The sequence below is a fragment of the Trachypithecus francoisi genome, unplaced genomic scaffold (genome assembly GCF_009764315.1).
Source record: "Trachypithecus francoisi isolate TF-2019V2 unplaced genomic scaffold, Tfra_2.0 Lachesis_group13, whole genome shotgun sequence".
Taxonomy (NCBI): domain Eukaryota; kingdom Metazoa; phylum Chordata; class Mammalia; order Primates; family Cercopithecidae; genus Trachypithecus; species Trachypithecus francoisi.
Window position 1 is genome coordinate 40,519,834 of NW_022681458.1, and position 20,621 is coordinate 40,540,454.

Below are 20,621 nucleotides of genomic sequence, written 5' to 3' on the forward strand. Positions count from 1 at the left end.
CAGGCTGCAGTGAACTGTGACGTAGCCACTGCACTCCAGCCTGGGCAGAGGGAGACCACATCTCAAAAAAAAAAAAAAAAAAAAATTATATATATATAAAAGACACATAAGTAGAACATACTATTCAACACTCCTAGATCTTCATCTTTTTTTTCAAGTTTTTCTTTTTTGAGAAATGGGGTCTCAATGTGTTGCCCAGGCTGGAGCGCAGTGGCTAGTCACAGGTGAGATCACTGCTCGCTGCATCCTGGAATTCTGGGATGCAAACAATCTTGCTTTTCTCAGCCTCGCAAGTAGCTGGGATTACAGGTGTGTGTGCTGGGCTAGATAGTCATCTTCACATTTTTAAACACTCTTCAAGCACATCATTGTTAACTGTTAAGCTATGTTCTCTTTATCTTCTGTCTCTAGTCACTCCCCACATTCTTTTTATTTACAATGCACAAAAAAATTGCCTTTCTCTTCCGTTTTCTTAACTCCGCCTAGCCAAAATAGAATAATGAGGTATCAAGGCTATGATCATTTCTTTCTCAACTGGATTTCCTAAACAGCTTCCAAATCTTGTGACTCTATATCTTCCCTCCCAATCCTACCTCCTTTATCCAAAGATCTTTCAATACAAATCTGACCAGTGCCCTAACGGCCAACTAAGCCCTTCATAATAACAGACCCAATGCTTGGCATTTTACACAGCTGTTACACGGATTTGGACCTTCTACCTGGAAAATGTTACCCCTCTTGACCTGTTTTAAATCTATTCAACACTCGGGTTTCAGTTTAAACATCTTTTCCTCCAAGAAAATTGTTCCTGATTCCTTCTGGACTTTTAATTAGATACTCCTACCATGTGCTCCAATGCACTTCCCATATAATAGCATTTTTCTCAATATTGTCCGTTCAATATCTTCACGTGCTAGGTAACTATAGTGAATGCAGAGATTGTAGGTGTCTCGCTCGATAGTGAATCCTTATCTTCTGGTTCGCAGAGTACTCTGTAGTTTTGTTTTGAGTAAGTGAATCCAAATGAAATAGTACCCTGTTCTTAATACTGTATGGATCCCATCCAGGTTCATTCCTTTTCTTCCTCATTTTCTCTGTCTTGTCTTTTTTATATTTTGGATAGTTGAAGTCGGTCATTTTCTCTGTCTATTCATTCTATTTCCCCAGGCTCTTCATCCCACTAGCCGTCCGATCCCATCTCCATAATTCAGTGCTTCTCCTAACGTCTCTTTTCCCTACCCCAAACCCTGGAGATGTACAAGAACCTACCTTTCACGCCAAATGAAGAAAATATTTTAAAAAGAAACACGAATCAATTTCCATTACCTTTTTCTTCAAAAGGTACCTGGCGAAACCAACAAACACTTTTTTTTTTTAAGACGGAGTTTCGCTCTTGTTGCCCAGGCTGGAGTGCAATGGTGCGATCTCGGCTCACTGCAACTTCTGCCTCCCGGGTTCAAGCGATTCTCCTGCCTCAGCCTCCCGAGTAGCTGGGATTACAGGCATGCACCACCACGCCCGGCTAATTTTGTATTTTCACTAGAGACGGGGTTTCTCCACGTCGGTCAGACTGGTCTCGAGCTCCTGACTTCAGGTGATTCGCCCAGCCTCGACCTCCCAAAGTGCTGGGATTAGAGGTGTGAGCCACTGCGCCCGACCCCAAGCAAACAGCCACCACTCAGCCAGCTATTCCGCAAACTTCCTCGCATCCACACAACACTTCCTCCTCCCTTCCCCGGAAACGGAAAAAGGAAAGGAAAGGTAAGGCCCACAACTCAGGGCCTAAGGATCCGTTTTCCTCAGGTTTCCTGATGGGCGGGGCCGAGTGGCCGGCGCCGACTGGCCGGTAGAGCCGTCGCTCTTGGCCGACTCCTCTTCCTATTGGCTTCCCCGGGCACCGCCCCCTGAACAGGGCGGGAGATTCGGTGTGCCGCACGCAGGCTTCCCATCCCCCAGCTGGCCCTGCAGGGCTTCTTACCTCCGCCGTCGTCGGGCGCGAATTACTAGAAATTGGCTTCTCCTATTGGGGCCGAAGGTGCTTTCCCTGCGGTGGCGACTCAGCGGGGTGTCGTTCGGCCGGCTTGAGGCGGCCGGATCGGCGCCAGGCGGAAACCTAGCGGTGAGTAGTGGGATGTCGGGGCAGCCTGCCTCCCTTTTCTGCTTAGCTCGCGGCTTGTGAGGTGCGTCCAGGTGCACACAGCCCCGCCTCGGAGCTTGGCCCCCAGCGTCCCATGTCGCGCATGTCAGGGCTTTCCCTCGGCACTCGGGGCATGGTCTCTGCGCCTCGCTGCCCCCCACAAGCTGCTCGGGGGCTCGAGAACCCCTTGCGGGTGGAGCGCAGCCAACTGGCCAGAGATTGGAGGCGCAGGCCAAAGTCCTTTAATACTTGAGGTGAGAGGCTCGCCCTGGGGGACCTTTCGTTAGTCTGCCCAGCAGTTAAAAGCCTTTTGTGAAAGGGACGCCTAATATTAGCATACCTGATTCCCAGCTTACGAAGCCCTCTGGTTGGAAAAGGAGAACTGTGAAGATCTGTAACGAAAGTGGTAAAGTGCCCTGTGAGGTATGAAGAGGAAGGGATCGCGTCCCAGAACCAGTGTAGCTAGAACCTTTGATGTCATCCCAGCCTGGAGGCACCAATGTGTCCTGCTAACTAACTGATCGGTCACCTTGGAGCCACGCTTGGCAGTAAAATGTTGATAAGCCAGGCCCTTTTGGTAGAGCTTTTTAATCAAAAAGATGTTGAGACGTTACTTTTCATTTTACAATTGAAATCCTAATAGAATCGTTACACTTTCCCCCAGTTAAATTGCAATCTGAAGAAAAATAGCACGGCCCTACACCGTTATATAAGGGCACTGCACGTTAAACGGGCATCATCACTTATTGAGCAGTTTTTCTGTTAGATGTTGAATGAGTTAGAGATGTACAAGAGATCTGCATGGTGAAGTTAAAGTTTAAAGTAAAAATATCTCAGTGTGTACTGCATTAAGGAGCTAAAAAAGAAAAATGTTAAAAAAATACCGATAATTGGCAGCATTCAGTGATGCTCTTTTATACATCAGGCACATGATTTCATTTAATCGTCAGGACTTTGGACAAAGTCACACAGTTATAAAGTATGGAGTGGAGATTGGAACTCACGTTTCTCTGATATTAAAATTGGTGGTTAACCACTAATCTATCCAACCTTCTTTTTCAAAGGATTATGTTTTTAAAAATTGCAGCAGATCTTTCATTTGCTTTCAAAGGAGAGCGTGTTGCTAACACTTGGTGCTGCTGAATTGCCTTGAAGTTAACTCCTTGAAAGGGGTTGACGGTTAAGCACCAAGGCAGTGCCTTGAAGGGTCATAATGGTCACTAAATATTGCATTTTATTGTGTGACTGTTAGGTTTTTTGTTTGTTTGTTTTTCAGGAACTGTTAGAAAGGAAAGAAGGAAACCTTTCTCGTGAGGTCTTTGTAGACATTTTCTTTAATTTGGTGATTTTGTACTATTTAGTAAGATGCTCCAAAATTAGAAAAGGAAATGTTTGTATAAATGCACTTGGCAAGACTGAGGCTGCCTCTGTCCAGGCAATTCTTATATAGAATACCATAGGGAAGTTGCCTAGGACAATACTAAGTTGCCTAGAATATTTGTTTTTAAATTTTCCTAGAAAATCTCGTCCCCCCATCCCCAAGAACAACTAAACTTTGGCCAATAAGAATTATGTAACAGACCTTTACTTGCTTTTTGCTTTGATTACCAGGAAGCTCAGAGCCAAAAATTCATTGTGTGATTTTATTTTCTGCTTTCCTTTGTAGTACACAGCAGCGTATAATTAAGTAAAATAATGTAGATTATGCTGACTCTGGCCATGCTCTTTGAAGTATGCTTGATAGAACTAGTAATGTTTCACCCAATGAACTGGAAAGTTAGCGAAACTATAGAATTCTTTGGACATTCTATAGTTACGGGCTATAGAATACCCTAACCCTAACTGACATGTAGAGAAATAACTAGACCTATTATGAATGGTTTTCAGAGGTCAAAACAAGCATTTAGCATTCAGCACAGTAGTTCACACCTGCAGTCCCAGCACTTGGGGAGGCTGAGGTGGGCAGATCACTTGAGCTCAGGCCAGCCTGGGCAACATGGTGAAACCCCATCTCGACAAAAAAATACAAAAATTAGCGAGGCTTGGCATTGCACACCTGTAGTCCCACCTACTCAGGAGGCTGAGGTGAGGTGTTGCAGTGAGCTGAGATCACACCACTGCACTCCAGCCTGGGTGACAGAGATGAATGACCCTGTTTCAAAAAACAAACCAAAAAAACCCCACAAAAACAACCCAGAACAACAAAAAAAACAAGCATTTAGGATAACAGTTTTATTTGATGGCAGGAGAGGTATGTGGTGTAATAGAGTGATCAGGAAGTTAGTAATCTGCCAGGTACAGTGGCTTACACCCGTAATCCCAACACTTTGGGAGGCCAAGGCGGGCCGATCATGAGGTCAAGAGATCGAGACCATCCTGGCCAACATGGTGAACCCCCGTCTCTACTAAAAGTGCAAAAATTAGCTGGGTGTGGTGGTGCACACCTGTAGTCCCAGCTACTTGGGAGGCTAAGGCAGGAGAATCTCTTGAACCCGGGAGGTGGATGTTGCAGTGAGCTGAGATTGAGCCTCTGCACTCCAGCCTGGGACACAGCAAGATTCTGTCTTAAAAAAAAAAAAAGAAGGAAAAAAAGAGAAGAAGTTAGGATCAGTCAGACCTGGATTTCAACCCTAATAGACTTTATAATTGTGTGTATTGGCATTAATAATTTAATGAGTTATTAATATTTAATGAGTTAGCCTCAGTCTACTCATTTGTAAACTGGGGACATAATATATGTAAAGAGAGAGATGCAAAATACCTATGTGAGAGAAATTGAGGATTTAATGAGCTGGTGTACATAAATGTGCCTAATACAGTGCCTCACAAACAGTGCCCTCAAAAAACCTGTTTCTTTATTTTATACAAATATGTAAATGGATTAAACTTTTTCTCTAATATACCCAGATTCCCCATAATAGGAAGCAGTATCATGACTAGAAAGAAGGCCCAAGAGGACATGTTTTACAAGCAGTGGTCATAAGTTATAGATGAAGTATTTATTATCTTTATTTTTTATTTTTATTTTTAAAATGTTTCCTTCATATCATAGCTAAGTCCACAATTTTTTATTTTTTGTTTAAACAAATTTTTCTGACCTGGTGTGGTGGCTCACTCCTATAATCCCAGCACTTTGGGAGGTAGAGGTGGGTAGATCGCTTGAGCCCAGAGATTTGAGACAAGCCTAGGCAACATGGTGAAACCTCATTTCTACAACAAACACAGAAGTTAGCCAGGGGTGTGGTGGCACAAGCCGGCAGTCCCAGCTATATGGGAGGCTGAGGTGGGCAGATCACCTGAGCCCAGGAGGTCAGAGTTGTGGTGAGCCAAGAGCGTACCACTGCTCTAGGCGGCAGAGCCCAGACCCTGTCTCAAAAAAAAGAAAAAAAAAAAAAATTAGAAACAGGGTCTCACTCTGTCGCCCAAGCTGGAGTGCAGCAATGTGATCATAGCTCAATGTAATCTCGAACTCTGGGGCTCAAGGAATCCTCCCACTTCAGCCTCCAAGTAGACTATAGGCACATGCCACCACTCCCAGCTGATTTTTTTTTTTTTTGATAGAGGCAGGGCCTTGCTATGTTGCCAGGCTTGTCTTCAACTCCTGGCCTCAAGGGATCCCCCAGCCTCAGCCTCCCAAAGCACTGAGATTATAGGCATGAGCCACTGCACCCAGCCCAGTATTTATTATCTTTATACACAAAGTATGAACCTCATAGAGTTGTGCAGATTAAATGAGAATACATATGGAGTACTCCAAACTATGTCTAGCACATTGTAAGTACTCAAATTTTGTCCTCCTATCTTCCCACTCCATCCAGATGTTCTCAGTATCTAGGGCTTCCTGGCCAAATCGGTAATGGTCTTTTTGTCCTTTACTATACCATTATAACAGCTTTAGCTTTGTAAGGTCTACATGTTATCTATTTATCATGCTTGTCAAAACTTGTGGAACTTGTTTTTGCCCCATTGCTTTCATTTTTCTGTTAGCTGACCCTGACTGAGTTCTTTTTCCAATTACAGGTGACTCTGTCTGAATTTTGCAGCTGCAGAATGTGTAGTACCTTAAAAGGTAAATGAAAAGTGAAACAAGTCATTTAAGCATGTTGCTTGTCAAAATAAAACTTGGTAACATTGAATTAGTTCTCTTCCTGCAGATAATGAACTCAGAAGAGATAAATGGCAGGTGGTGGTGGCCCCTGCCTGTAATCCCAGCAGTTTGGGAGGGTGAGGTGGGAAGATTGCTTAATTCCAAGAGCTCAAAACCAGCCTGGGCAACATAGTGAGACCCTGTCTCTACAAAAAGAGGAAAACCTGCCAAGCATGGTGGCATGTGCCTGTAATCGCAGCTACTTCAGAGGTTGAGATAGGAGGATTGCTTGAGCCCAAGTGGGTGAGACTGAGGCAACACAGTGAGACCCTGTCTCAAAAAAAAAAAAAAAAAAAGAAAGGGAGGGAGGAAAGAGAGACACAGTCAATATTTTCTCTTGCCAAAAGAAAAGGTGAAAACAAGATTGTAAGAAAGAGAGAAGAGAAAAGAAATCACCAAGACACCAAGAACACTGAATCTTAGTTTACATTTTTTGAGTAAACTGATTAGCTGGCAACAGTTAAAATCATCATTGGTTATTTTCAGGCCAGTAGCATAATAAGTTCTGAAAGTACATTTTGTCAGACTAGCCACAGTTGATCAAACTTTTGCTTGCCAAACTCTGGAGGTTTGTTCAGTGAGGAACTGAGTGTTAAGTGTTCGAAAGATTTGTGTTTACTGTTTAGTTACCAAGATACCTAGAAAGCCGTATTCATATTTGTAAAGTTGTTTGGTAAGCATTCCATAAAAGTAAAGGGAGGTGCTTGAGGGTTTTTTATACAGGTTTGGGATACAAATGAAGTTTAACAGACTCCCCACAATTGACTATAGCTTTCTTTTTTTTTTTTTTTTTTTTTTTTTTGAGGCGGAGTCTCGCTCTGTCGCCCGCCGGGGCTGGAGTGCAGTGGCCGGATCTCAGCTCACTGCAAGCTCCGCCTCCCGGGTTCACGCCATTCTCCTGCCTCAGCCTCCCAAGTAGCTGGGACTACAGGCGCCCGCCATCTCGCCCGGCTAGTTTTTTGTATTTTTAGTAGAGACTATAGCTTTCTAGTGAACAGATAATATAATCCACCAAACCGTTATTCTTTGTTTGGCTGTCACTTTTCTAAACACTCATATATTAACCACCCCATTTCTGTTAATGTGCTTATCTAGATTGGTTGGAGCATTCATTAAAACTTGAATTGTTTTTCTGAGTATATTTTATTTTTTTCTGAGTATATTTTAGCTACCTTGATAGGATTTAGCTCTTCTCAAATCTCAGACATCTCTTCCCCTCCCCAATTTTTTAGATAAAGAATTGAGTTACCTACAGTCGAATATATCGTAATATAGTAATGCATAATATATTTTTTATACTTAAAAAGACTTTAAAAATATTAGATAAAGACATGTGTTCATTATGTGAATGTTTAATTTGGTGGTTGATATGAATTCTTCATCACTTTTGAGTAACTTACTGTTTTTGTTTAGGTTGGCAACAATGAGTAAACCAGAATTAAAGGAAGACAAGATGCTGGAGGTTCATTTTGTGGGAGATGATGATGTTCTTAATCACATTCTTGATAGAGAAGGAGGTACTAAGTGATTGTACAATTTGAAGAGATGCTTATTATAATGTTTAAGGATTATTTCACTTTTAAAACTTAACATTTTATTTTGAAAATATAGCACAAAGGATTGATCTAGTTAGTAAAACTAAATAAAAACTGCTTTAATTTTTAGTTTAATACTTTCAAATTTTAATTGAAAATGTTCAATAAAGCCTAATCTAAAATGAAATGCTCAGTAGCGGTAGTCACTGATAACTACCCATTGTAATTTAAAATATGTGCTTATTTTGAACCCTAAAAATACACACTTTCGAGATTGTGGGGTTTTTTTTGTTTTTGTTTTTTGTTTTTTAACTATTTATATAAACTGTGGAAGAGTGGTCAGTTTTAATCAAAGAGAAAACTTTTTTTCCCAGCTTTTAAGTAATGACAATATAAATATTATAATTTCTTATTTAAATGTAATGTTTAGAAAGAATTTATACCCGTCATGCTCTAATTCTTTGGATGTTCTTACAGGAGCTAAATTAAAGAAGGAGCGAGCTCAGCTTTTGGTCAACCCCAAAAAAATAATGAAGAAGCCAGAATATGATTTGGAGGAAGATGACCAGGAGGTCTTAAAAGATCAGAACTATGTGGAAATTATGGGAAGAGATGTTCAAGGTATTTGAGGGGGTGAAATATGCACTCATGTTTCTGCTAGTAGCAAAATTGCTTTATAAGATACACAAAAGTAGTCTGGTAGGTTAAACAGTGGTGTTCTATATTATCGTGTTTCTCATTTAAAAAGCATTTGCTTCAATTTCTCCACAGTTCTTTTTTTTTAACAACCAGTCCTGCACATAGTTTTCAGTAAGAAGGAATCTATAGACCAACCATTCTAAAGTTATTTTCTTTTTATTTTATTTTTTAAATTTTGCCGGGATACATGTGCAGAATGTGCAGATTTGTTACGTAGGTATACATGTGCCATGGTGGTTTGCTGCACCTTTCAACCCGTCATCTAGGTTTTAAGCCCTGCATGCATTAGCTGTCTGTCCTGATGTTCTTCCTCCCTCCACCCATTCACAGGCTGTGGCGTGTGTTGTTCCCCTCCTGTGTCCATGTGTTCTCATTTTTCAACTCCCACTTATGAGTGAGAACATGCAGTGTTTGGTTTTCTGTTCCTGTGTTAGTTTGCTGAGGATGATGGCTTCCAGCTTCATCCATGTCCCTGCAAAGGATATGATCTCATTCCTTTTTATGGCTGCATAGTACTCCTAACGTGATTTTCAGTATATTTGTTTGTTTATTTATTTATTTATTTTAGAGACAGGGTCTCTGTTGGGATGCCATGGCAAAAACAGCTCACTGTAGCCTCCAGCTTCTGGGTTCAAGAGATCTCCCAACTTAGCCACCTGAGTAGCTAGTACTATTTTTAAGATATTTATTTATTTATGGCCCGGCTTGGTGGCTCATGCCTGTAATCCCAGCACATTGGGAGACTGTGGCAGGAGAACTGCTTGGGCCCCAGGAGTTTGTAACCATCCTGGGCAACATAGTAAGATCCCGTTTCTACAAAAAAAAAAATGTTTTTAATTAGCTGGAAGCTGGGTATGTGGTGGCTCATGCCTGTAATCTCAGCACATTGGGAGGCCAAAGCAGACTGATCGCTTGAGTACAGGGGTTTGAGACTAGCCTGGTGTGGTGGCACACACCTGTGGTCCCAGCTACCAGGGAGGCTGAGGTGGGCGGATCACTCGAGCCTGGGAGGTTGAGGCAGCAGTGAGCCGTGATCATGCCACTGCACTCCAGCGTGGGCAAGTGAGACCCTGTCTCAAAAAAAAAAAAATTATCTGAGCATGGTGGTGTGTACCTATATATTGCCTCCCAGTTACTTGGGAGGCTAAGGCACAGGATTGCTTGAGCCCAGGAGGTTGAGGCTACAGTGAGCTATGATTGCACCACTATACTCAGCCTGGGTGACAAATCAAGACCCTAGGTCAAAACAAAACAAAAAAATATGTTTCTAACTTATTTAAAATAACTTTCTAAAGCAAGTTACTTTATTTTTACCTTGATCTTTACAGAACTAGGAGGAGCATTTCAAGAAGTAGTGTTCTAACCCAGGGATGCTGGTATTGTGTGTGTGGCTTTAATTTTTATATCAAAGCCAGATTCCTGCAAGATTATTAACATAAAACATTTTTTAGGCTTGAATTATATTTTAAATAAGTTAGGTTTTTCCTGGGTAGAAGGAACACAGATCCCCACAACCTAGCTTAAAAAAATAATAACAAGGAAAGAAATCTATATTGTTGGGCACTAGGAGAGTTGGAACTGGGACAGTGTAAAAAACTGAGGAACTGTGCTTTCATGAGTCTCTGGGTCTCCCTGTGTCATCTCTGTGCGTCTGTTCTGATTTCTCTATGCCACTTACTTTCTTCACGTACATGTGCTTTATTCTCGCATACTTATAAATGTCCATCAAGTTCCCAGTGTTAAATAATTTGGTTTTTCAGTTCTCCCATTCTAGATTCTCAAGAGTCGATTTAGCTCAATTCATTTTTAAAATCTCAACATAGAAATAGCATATAATTGGAATACCCACAGATGAATCACAGTTGAGTTATCTGTGCCTATTACTTAGTTCATTCACTATGGGGGTAGAATCATATCCTCCCTGTATAGAGTTATACAAAAAATGACCACTGCTCCTCAATAGATTTAGTGGGCTGGGTAGGGTCTCCTATCAACTATCTACAGCTAGAGAGTTGACATTTTTTGAGGATATTCTAAATAAAACTTGGTGTTCTTGACTCCCTATTATGCCAGGCCTAAGAAGAGATTGAAAACAGTATTTCAAAAATGAAACTTTTATCATAAGAATCGTTTCTTTAAAAAGTGGTATGTTTGTTGTAGAAATTCAGTGCTTACCAACCTTTCTCACATAACAGCACTCACAGCAAATGATATTTGGAGGCACAATGGAGTAAATAGAGGAGGATGCTGCAGACCAAGGACAAATACCCCAGGACCCTACCCCTGCTACTGGCCTTGACTGGCATCCTCAAAGGCCTGAGAGAATCAGTACTCAGCACATGTGAAACCCATACCTTTTATTTATTTATTTATTTGTTTATTTATTCATTCATTCATTCTTCACACTGATTGGGGAGCTTTGCCTTATTTTTTTGCATCATGCCCTGTGTTTTTCATCCTTTTTAAAATTATTGTCCCTTAATTAGACTTTTTAGACATTTTCTCCTAATCACTTTTTCCCACCCGTAACATTTCAGTACTATATATATGCTGTATATCTGTTTATCTACTGTGACCCTTTGAAGGGCCACAGACTATTATATTAATAATGTCAAAATCTTTTTTCCACACTCCCCCCGTACCAAGATCCAGTTTTACCCAATTGGGAGAAGTATTGTACCTGTCAAGAATGCCAGGCCGGGCGCGGTGGCTCAAGCCTGTAATCCCAGCACTTTGGGAGGCCGAGACGGGCGGATCACGAGGTCAGGAGATCGAGACCATCCTGGCTAACACGGTGAAACCCCGCCTCTACTAAAAATACAAAAACTAGCCGGGCGAGGTGGCGGCGCCTGTAGTCCCAGCTACTCGGGAGGCTGAGGCAGGAGAATGGTGTAAACCTGGGAGATGGAGCTTGCAGTGAGCTGAGATCCGGCCACTGCACTCCAGTCCAGGCGACAGAGCGAGACTCCGCCTCAAAAAAAAAAAAAAAAAAAAAGAATGCCTGCTTTACAGAACACGGAACTGTTAACATTTCAGTGTGTATCTTCTGTCTGTTCATACATGTGTGGGCACACATAAGCTTGCAACATTATGTTTATTTATAAATAGGCTTTTTGCAATTAATAATGTATCATGTATACATTACTCTGTCATTAGACATTCTTCCACAATAAGAGTTTTGAAATATATTGCCAAATATCCTCCTAAAGTTTATACAGATTACACTATTTAATCATAGTTACATCTTCCTAAAGACTTGGTTTTGGCCAGGCGCTGTGGCTCATGCCTGTAATCCCAGCACTTTGGGAGGCCAAGGCGGGTGGATCGCCTGAGGATGGGAGTTCAAAACCAGCCTGGCCAACATGGCGAAACCCTGTCTTTACTAAAAATACAAAAAATTAGCTGGGCGTGGTGGTGGGCACCTGTAATCTCATTTACTCGGGAGGCTGAGGCAGGAGAATTGCTTGAACCCAGGAGGCGGAGGTTGCAATGAGCCAAGATGACACCATTGCACTCCAGCCTGGGCAAAAAGAGTGAAAATCTGTCTCAAAAAAAAAAAAAAAAAGAAATCCCAAATCCTGTCTCTACAAAAAAATACAAAAATTAGCTGGGTGTGGTGGTGTGCACCTGTAGTCCTAGCTGCTCGGAAGACTGAAGTGGGAGGATGACTTGAGCCCAGGAGGGTGAGGCTGCAGTGAGCCACAGTCACACCATTGCACTCTAGCATGGGTGACAGCAAGAATTTATCTCATACACACAAAAAAAATTTAGCATCTGAACCATTTTAAGTGTATGGTTCAGTGGCATTAGGTACATTCACACTGTTTGTAACCAGTCTCCCAAATTTTTCTCATTGTACAAAAGTGAAATGTATTCATCTGTAGATGGACAGTTGGGTTGCTTCCACCTTTTGGGTATTGCGAATAATGCTAGCTGTGAACATGGGTGTACAAATACCTCTTTGGGACCCTGCATTCAATTCTTTTGGGTATATACCCGTAAGTGGAAATGCTAGATCATGTGGTAATTCTATTTTTAATTTTTTAAAGAACCACCATACTTTTTGCACAGTGGCTGCACCATTTTACATATCAACCTACAGTGTACAAGGGTTGCAGTTTCTCCAGATTCTTACCAACACCTATTTCCTTTTTTTTTTTTTTTAAAAAGTAGCCCTTTTAATGGATATGAGGTGATGGTTTTATTTTCTTTTAAATTTAACATATCATGAAATTTCTCAGAGATAAGTCTTCAGACAAAAAGAACTGTAATAGCTAGTGGTATTGCATTCTAATATATAAACAATGTATGGTTTTCTATATGATACTTTTGGATTGTTTCTAACTTTTTATTAGTGTAACTAATGCAGTAGTGATTGATTTTGATGTAAGACTTGAGTCTTTGAATGTAAGTTTGCTGGAGATCACCTGGTTGACCAGTATTGCCTTTTTTTTTTTTTTTTTTTTTTTTTGAGACAGGGTCTCACTCTGTCACTTAGGCTGGAGTCCAGTGGCACAATCAAGGCTCACTACAACCTTAGTCTCCCTGGGCTTAGGTGATCCTCCCACCTAAGCCTCCTGAGTAGCTGCAACTACAGGTGTGCACCACCATGCCTGGCTAGTTTTTGTATATTTTGTAGAGGTGGGGTCTCACCATGTTGACCAGGCTGGTCTCAAACTCCTGGGCTCAAGTGATCTGCCAGCCTTGGCCTATCCAGAGTGCTGAGATTGCAGGCGTGAGCCATTACGCCCAGCCTGCTTTTTTTTTTTTTTTTTTTAAAATTTTTAAGATAGCATATCCATGATGCATCAACTGGAATTTTCCAGTTCATTTTCCTCCAATAAACTGATAACTTAATGATACTTTTAATGCTATCTGAGTGTAGTAGGCTTTCATGTTTCTCAAATTTTCTCTTAAATCTTTTACAGTTTTGCATTCGTACCTTATTTAAAACCAGTCATTTTAGTTAATAACTTTTTCAAGTTTATATTTTGTCTATATTTGACATAGAGACAAAAATAAATTATATAGACCCGGCCTGGTGACTCATACCTGTAATCCCAGCACTTTGGGAGGCCGAGGCAGGCAGATCATGAGGTTAGGAGATCGAGACCATCCTGGCTAACATGGTGAAACCCCGTCTCTACTAAAAATACAAAAATAAAATTAGCTGGGTGTGGTGGTGGGCGCCTGTGATCCCAGCTACTCGGGAGGCTGAGGCAGGAGAATGGCATGAATCTGAGAGGCGGAGCTTGCAGTGAGCCTAGATCGTGCCATTGCACTCCAGCCTGGGTGACAGAGTGAGACTCTGTCTCAAAAATAATAAGGAAGGTAGCATTTCCAACTGAGGTACCGGGTTGCTCTCACTGGGGCATGTCGAACAGTCGGTGCAGAACAGTGGGTGCAGTCCACCAAGTGAGAGCTAAAGCCAGGTGAGGCATTGCCTCACCCAGAAAGTGCAAGGGGGAAGGGAATTCCCTTTCCTAGCCAAGTGAAACTGACACAACTCCTGGAGAATAGGGTCACTCCCACCCTAATACTGCACTTTACCAAACAACACACTGGGAGATTATATCCCACGCCTGGCTCCAAGGGTCGCACGCCCACAGAGCCTCCCTCATTGCTAGCGCAGCAGTCTGAGATCTAACTGCAAGGCAGCAGTGAGGCTGGGGGAGGGGCACCTGCCATTGCTGAGGCTTGAGTAGGTAAACAAAGCAGCTGGGAAGCTCAGACTGGGTAGAGCCCACTGCAGCTCAAGGAGGCCTGTCCACCTCTGGGGACGAGGCATAGCCAAACAACAGGCAGCAGAAACCTCTGCAGATTTAAATGTCCCTGTCTGTCAGCTTTGAAGAGAGTAGTAGTACTCTCAGCATGGAGTTTGAGATCTGAGAACAGATAGACTGCCTGCTCAAGTGGGTCCCTGACCCCTGAATAGCCTAACTGGGAGACACTCCCTACTAGGGGCAGACTGACACCTCACACCTCACATGGCCGGGTACCCCTCTGAGATGAAGCTTCCAGAGGAACGACCAGGCAGCAACATTTGCTATTCAGCAATATTCACTCTTCTGCAGCCTCCACTGCGGATACCAAGGCAAACAGGATCTGGAGTGGACCTCCAGCAAACTCCAACCCTCCAGCTGAGGGTCCTGACTGTTAGAAGGAAAACTAACAAACAGAAAGGACATCCACACCAAAACCCCATCTGTACGTCATCATCATCAAAGACCAAGGGTAGATAAAACCACAAAGATGGGGAAAAAACAGTGCAGAAAAGCTGAACATTCAAAAAATCAGAGCGCCTCTCCCCCTCCAAAGGAACGCAGCTCCTTGCCAGCAACAGAACAAAGCTGGAACAAAGCTGGATGGAGAATGACTTTAACGAGTTGAGAGAAGAAGGCTTCAGACGATCAAACTTCTCCAAGCTAAAGGAGGAAGTTTGAACCCATTGCAAAGAAGCTAAAAACCTTGAAAAAAGATTAGACGAATGGCTAACTAAAATAACCAATGTAGAGAAGTCCTTAAATGACCTGATAGAGCTGAAAACCATGGCATGAGAACTACATAACAAATGCACAAGCTTCAGTAACCGATTTGATCAACTGGAAGAAAGGGTATCAGTGATTGAAGATCAAATGAATGAAATGAAGTGAGAAGAGAAGTTTAGAGAAAAAAGAGTAAAAAACGAACAAAGGCTCCAAGAAATATGGGACTATGTGAAAAGACCAAATATACTTCTGATTGGTGTTTCTGAAAGTGACAGGGAGAATGGAACCAAGTTGGAAAACATTCTGCAGGATATTATCCAGGAGAATTTCCCCAACCTAGCAAGGCAGGCCAACATTCAAATTCAGGAAATACAGAGAACGCCACAAAAATACTCCTCGAGAAGAGCAACTCCAAGACACATAATTGTCAGATTCACCAAAGTTGAAATGAAGGAAAAATAAGGGCAGCCAGAGAGAAAGGTCGGGTTACCCATAAAGGGAAGCCTATGAGACTAACAGCGGATCTCTTGGCAGAAACTCTGCAAGCCAGAAGAGAGTGGGGGCCACTATTCAACATCCTTAAAGAAGATAGTAGGGGCCACTATTCAACGTTCTTGAAGAATTTTCAACCCAGAAATTCATATCCAGCCAAACTAAGTTTCATAAGTGAAGGAGAAATAAAATCCTTTACAGACAAGCAAATGCTGAGAGATTTTTGTCACCACCAGGCCTGCCCTACAAGAGCTCCTGAAGGAAGCGCTAAACATGGAAAGGAACAACCAGTACCAGCCACTGCAAAAACATGCCAAAATGTAAAGACCATCGATGCTAGGAAGATCAACTAACGAACAAAATAACCAGCTAACATCATAATGACAGGATCGAGTTCACACATAACAATATTAACCTTAAATGTAAATGGGCTAAATGCTCCAATTAAAAGACACAGACTGGCAAACTGGATAAAGAGACAAGACGCATCAGTGTGCTGTATTCAGAGACCCATCTCACGTGCAGAGACACACATAGGCTCAAAATAAAGGGATGGAGGAAGATCTACCAAGCAAATGGAAAACAAAAAAAGGCAGGGGTTGCAATCCTAGTCTTTCATAAAACAGATTTTAAACCAACAAAGATCAAAAGAGGCAAAGAAGGCCATTACATAATGGTGAAGGGGTCAATTCAACAAGAAGAGCTAACCTAAATATATATGCACCCATTACAGGAGCACCCAGATTCATAAAGCAAGTCCTGAGATACATACAAAGAGACTTAGACTCCCATACAATAATAATGGGAGACTTTAACACCCCACTGTCAACATTAGACAGATCAACGAGACAGAAAGTTAACAAGGATATCCAGGAATTGAACTCAGCTCTGCACCAAGCAGACCTAATAAGACATCTACAGAACCCTCCACCCCAAATCAACAGAATATACATTCTTCTCAGCACCACATCGCACTTATTCCAAAATTGACCACATAGTTGGAAGTAAAGCACTCCTCAGCAAATGTAAAAGAACACAAATTATAACAAACTGTCTCTCAGACCACAGTGCAATCAAACTAGAACTCAGGATTAAGAAACTCAGTCAAAACCACTCAACTACATGGAAACTGAACAACCTGCTCCTGAATGATTACTGGGTACATAATGAAATGAAGGCAGAAATAAAGATGTTCTTTGAAACCAATGAGAACAAAGACAACATACCAGAATCTCTGGGACAGATTTAAAGTAGTGTGTAGAGGGAAATTTATAGCACTAAATGCCCAGAAGAGAAAGCAGGAAAGATCTAAAATTGACACCCTAACATCACAATTAAAAGAACTAGAGAAGGAGGAGAAAACACTTTCAAAAACTAGCAGAAGGCAAGAAATAACTAGGATTAGAGCAGAACTGAAGGAGATAGAGACACAAAGAACCCTTCAAAAAATCAGTGAATCCAGGAGCTGGTTTTTTGAAAAGATCAACAAAATTGATAGACCGCTAGCAAGACTAATATAGAAGAAAATAGAAAAGAATCAAATAGATGTAATAAAAAACGATAAAGGGGATATCACCACCAACCACACAGAAATAAAAACTACCATCAGAGAATACTATAAACACCTCTCTGCAAATAAACTAGAAAACCTAGAAGAAATGGATAAATTCCTGGACACATACACTCTCCCAAGACTAAACCAGGAAGAAGTTGAATCACTGAATAGACCAATAACAGGCTTTGAAACTGAGGCAATAATTAAGAGCCTACCAACCAAAAAAAGTCCAGGACCAGACGGATTCACAGCCGAATTCTACCAGAGGTACAAAGAGGAGCTGGTACCATTCCTTCTGAAACTATTCCAATCAATAGAAAAAGAAGGAATCCTTCCTAACTCATTTCATGAGGCCAACATCATCCTGATACCAAAGCCTGGCAGAGACACAACAAAAAAAGAGAATTTTAGACCAATATCCCTGATAAACATTGATGCAGAAATCCTCAATGAAATACTGGCAAACTGAATCCAACAGCACATCAGAAAGCTTACCACCATGATTAAGTGGGCTTCATCCCTGGGATGCAAGGCTGGTTCAATATACACAAATCAATACACGTAATCCAGCATATAAACAGAACCAAAGACAATCCACATGATTATCTCAATAGATGCAGAAAAGGCCTTTGACAAAATTCAACAGCCCTTCATGCTAAAATCTCTCAATAAATTCGGTATTGATGGAACGTATCTCAAAATAATAAGAGTTATTTATGACAAACCCACAGCCAATATCATACTGTATGGGCAAAACCTGGAACCATTCCCTTTGAAAACTGGCACAAGACAGGGATGCCCTCTCTCACCACTCCTATTCAACATAGTGTTGGAAGTTCTGGCCAGGGCAATCAGGCAAGAGAAAGAAATAAAGGATATTCAGTTAGGAAAAGATGAAGTCAAATTGTCCCTGTTTGCAGATGACATGATTGTATATTTAGAAAACCCCATTGTCTCAGACCAAAAGCTCCTTAAGCTGATAAGCAACTTCAGCGAAGTCTCAGGATACAAAATCAGTGTGCAAAAATCAGAAGCATTGTTATACACCAATAACAGACAAACAGAGAGCCAAATCATGAGTGAACTCTCATTCACAATTGCTTCAAAGAAAATAAAATACCTAGGAATCCAACTTACAAGGGACGTGAAGGACCTCTTCAAGGAGAACTACAAACCACTGCTCAGTGAAATAAAAGAGGACACAAACAAATGGAAGAACATTCCATGCTCGTGGATAGGAAGAATCAGTGTCGTGAAAATGGCCGTACTGCCCAAGGTAATTTATAGATTCGATGCCATCCCCATCAAGCTACCAATGACTTTCTTCACAGAATTGGAAAAAACTACTTTAAAGTTCATATGGAACCAAAAAAGAGCTCACATTGCCAAGACAATCCTAAGCCAAAAGAACAAATCTGGAGACATCACGCTACCTGACTTCAAACTATACTACAAGGCTACAGTAACCATGGTACTGGTACCAAAACAGAGATATAGACCAATGGAACAGAACAGAGCCCTCAGAAATAATACCACACATCTACAACCCTCTGATCTTTGACAAACCTGACAAGAACAAGAAATGGGGAAAGGATTCCCTATTTAATAAATGGTGCTGGGAAAACTAGCTAGCCTTAAGTAGAAAGCTGAAACGGGATCCCTTCGTTACACCTTATACAAAAGTTAATTCAAAATGGATTAGAGACTTAAATGTTAGACCTAAAATCATAAAAACCCTTGAAGAAAACCTAGGCAATACCATTCAGGACATAGGCATGAGCAAGGACTTCATGTCTAAAACATCAAAAGCAGTGGCAACAAAAGCCAAAATTGACAAATGGGATCTAATTAAAGAGCTTCTGCCCAGCAAAAGTAACTGCCATCAGAGTGAACAGGCAACCTACGGAATGGAAGAAAATTTTTGCTATCTACTCATCTGACAAAGGGCTAATATCCAGAACCTACAAAGAACTCAAACAAATTTACAAGAAAGAAACCAACCCCATCAAAAAGTGGGCAAAGAATATGAACAGACACTACTCAAAAGAAGACATTTATGCAGCCAACAGACACATTAAAAATGCTCATCATCACTGGCCATCAGAGAAATGCAAATCAAAACCACAATGAGATACCATCTCATACCAGTTAGAATGGCAATCATTAAAAAGTCAGGAAACAACAGGTGCTGGAGAGGATGTGGAGAAATAGGAACACTTTTACACTGTTGGTGGGACTGTAAACTAGTTCAACCATTGTGGAAGACAGTGTGGCGATTCCTCAAGGATCTAGAACTAGAAATACCATTTGACCCAGCCATCCCACTACTGGGTATATACCCAAAGGATTATAAATCATGCTGCTATAAAGACACATGCACACTTATATTTATTGAGGCACTATTCACAATAGCAAAGACTTGGAACCAACCCAGATGTCCCTCAATGACAGACTGGATTAAGAAAATGTGGCACATATACACCATGGAATACTATGTAGCCATAAAAAAGGATGAGTTCATGTCCTTTGTAGGGACATGGATGCAGCTGGAAACCATCATTCTCAAAAACTATCACAAAAACAGACAACCAAGCACTGCATGTTCTCACTTATAGGTGGGAACTGAACAATGAGAACACTTGGACACAGGAAGGGGAACATCACACACCGGGGCCTGTTGTGGGGTGTGGGGAGTGGGGAGGGATAACATTAGGAGATTCACCTAATGTAAATGATGAGTTAATGGGTGCAGCATACCAACATGGCACATGTATACATGTGTAACCTGCACGTTGTACACATGTACCCTAGAACATAAAGTATGATAAATAAAAATAAATAAATAATATAAATATATAGTTATACATTCTGTATTCTAATTATATATTCTAGTTGTAGTTCTATAATTGCAGTAACAAGTTCTCCTTAAATAGACTTGTGCATATATGAAAACTAGATATAGGAGTAGCATTGCAGATCACTGGGGTAGCGATGGGTCAGTAAATGGTGATGGGACAATTGTATATTCCCATTTAAAAAAAAGACCCTCTATCTCCCTTTATAAACAGATTAATTACCTTAATTATTTAAACATGAGAAGCAAATTGTAAACGCTTTTAGATGAAAATAGAATATGGTTTTGGTGTTGATTATAGAAAGTTTTCTTACAAAATATGTAATCAAAAGACAAGATTGACAAATTCAACTAATTACCATTCATTGTTTCTCAAGAAAATGAGAAGACTACAGACTAGAACAAAATGTTGCAAAAGACATGTCTGATAAAGGACTTTTAATCCAAAATATACAGAGTTCTTAAAATTCAGCAATAAGAAAACAATTAAAAATAGGCAAATAGGTATTTGAACAGATACCATATGTGTATTTGCCATCTATTTTTATTCTTTATTACCAAGGAAAATAAACAGATGGCCAATAAGCATGTGAAAATATGCTCAATATCATATCATTAGGGAATTGCAAATTTAAACAAAATGAGATACCACTATACATACACCTATTAGAATAGCCAAAGTCCAAAGCCCCAATACCACCAAATACTGGTTAG

The 20,621-nt window shown here is 41.0% G+C and overlaps 1 protein-coding gene across 3 annotated transcripts in view; it reads left to right on the forward strand.

Moving 5' to 3' along the window:
• The first annotated feature begins 1,538 nt into the window (after positions 1 to 1,538).
• The window catches only part of ORC2 (origin recognition complex subunit 2), a 62,966-nt gene continuing 43,883 nt past the window's right edge, over positions 1,539 to 20,621 (forward strand). For 2 of the 3 annotated variants that reach the window (XM_033231991.1, XM_033231993.1), the window contains exons 1-4: positions 1,539 to 2,119; positions 6,158 to 6,206; positions 7,698 to 7,801; positions 8,297 to 8,440. In XM_033231991.1, the coding sequence (XP_033087882.1) occupies positions 7,708 to 7,801; positions 8,297 to 8,440 (238 nt within the window). In that variant the 5' untranslated portion in view covers positions 1,539 to 2,119; positions 6,158 to 6,206; positions 7,698 to 7,707. Of the gene's footprint in view, positions 2,392 to 6,157; positions 6,207 to 7,697; positions 7,802 to 8,296; positions 8,441 to 20,621 lie in introns of all 3 variants that reach the window. The other variant, XM_033231992.1, reaches the window with a different exon arrangement.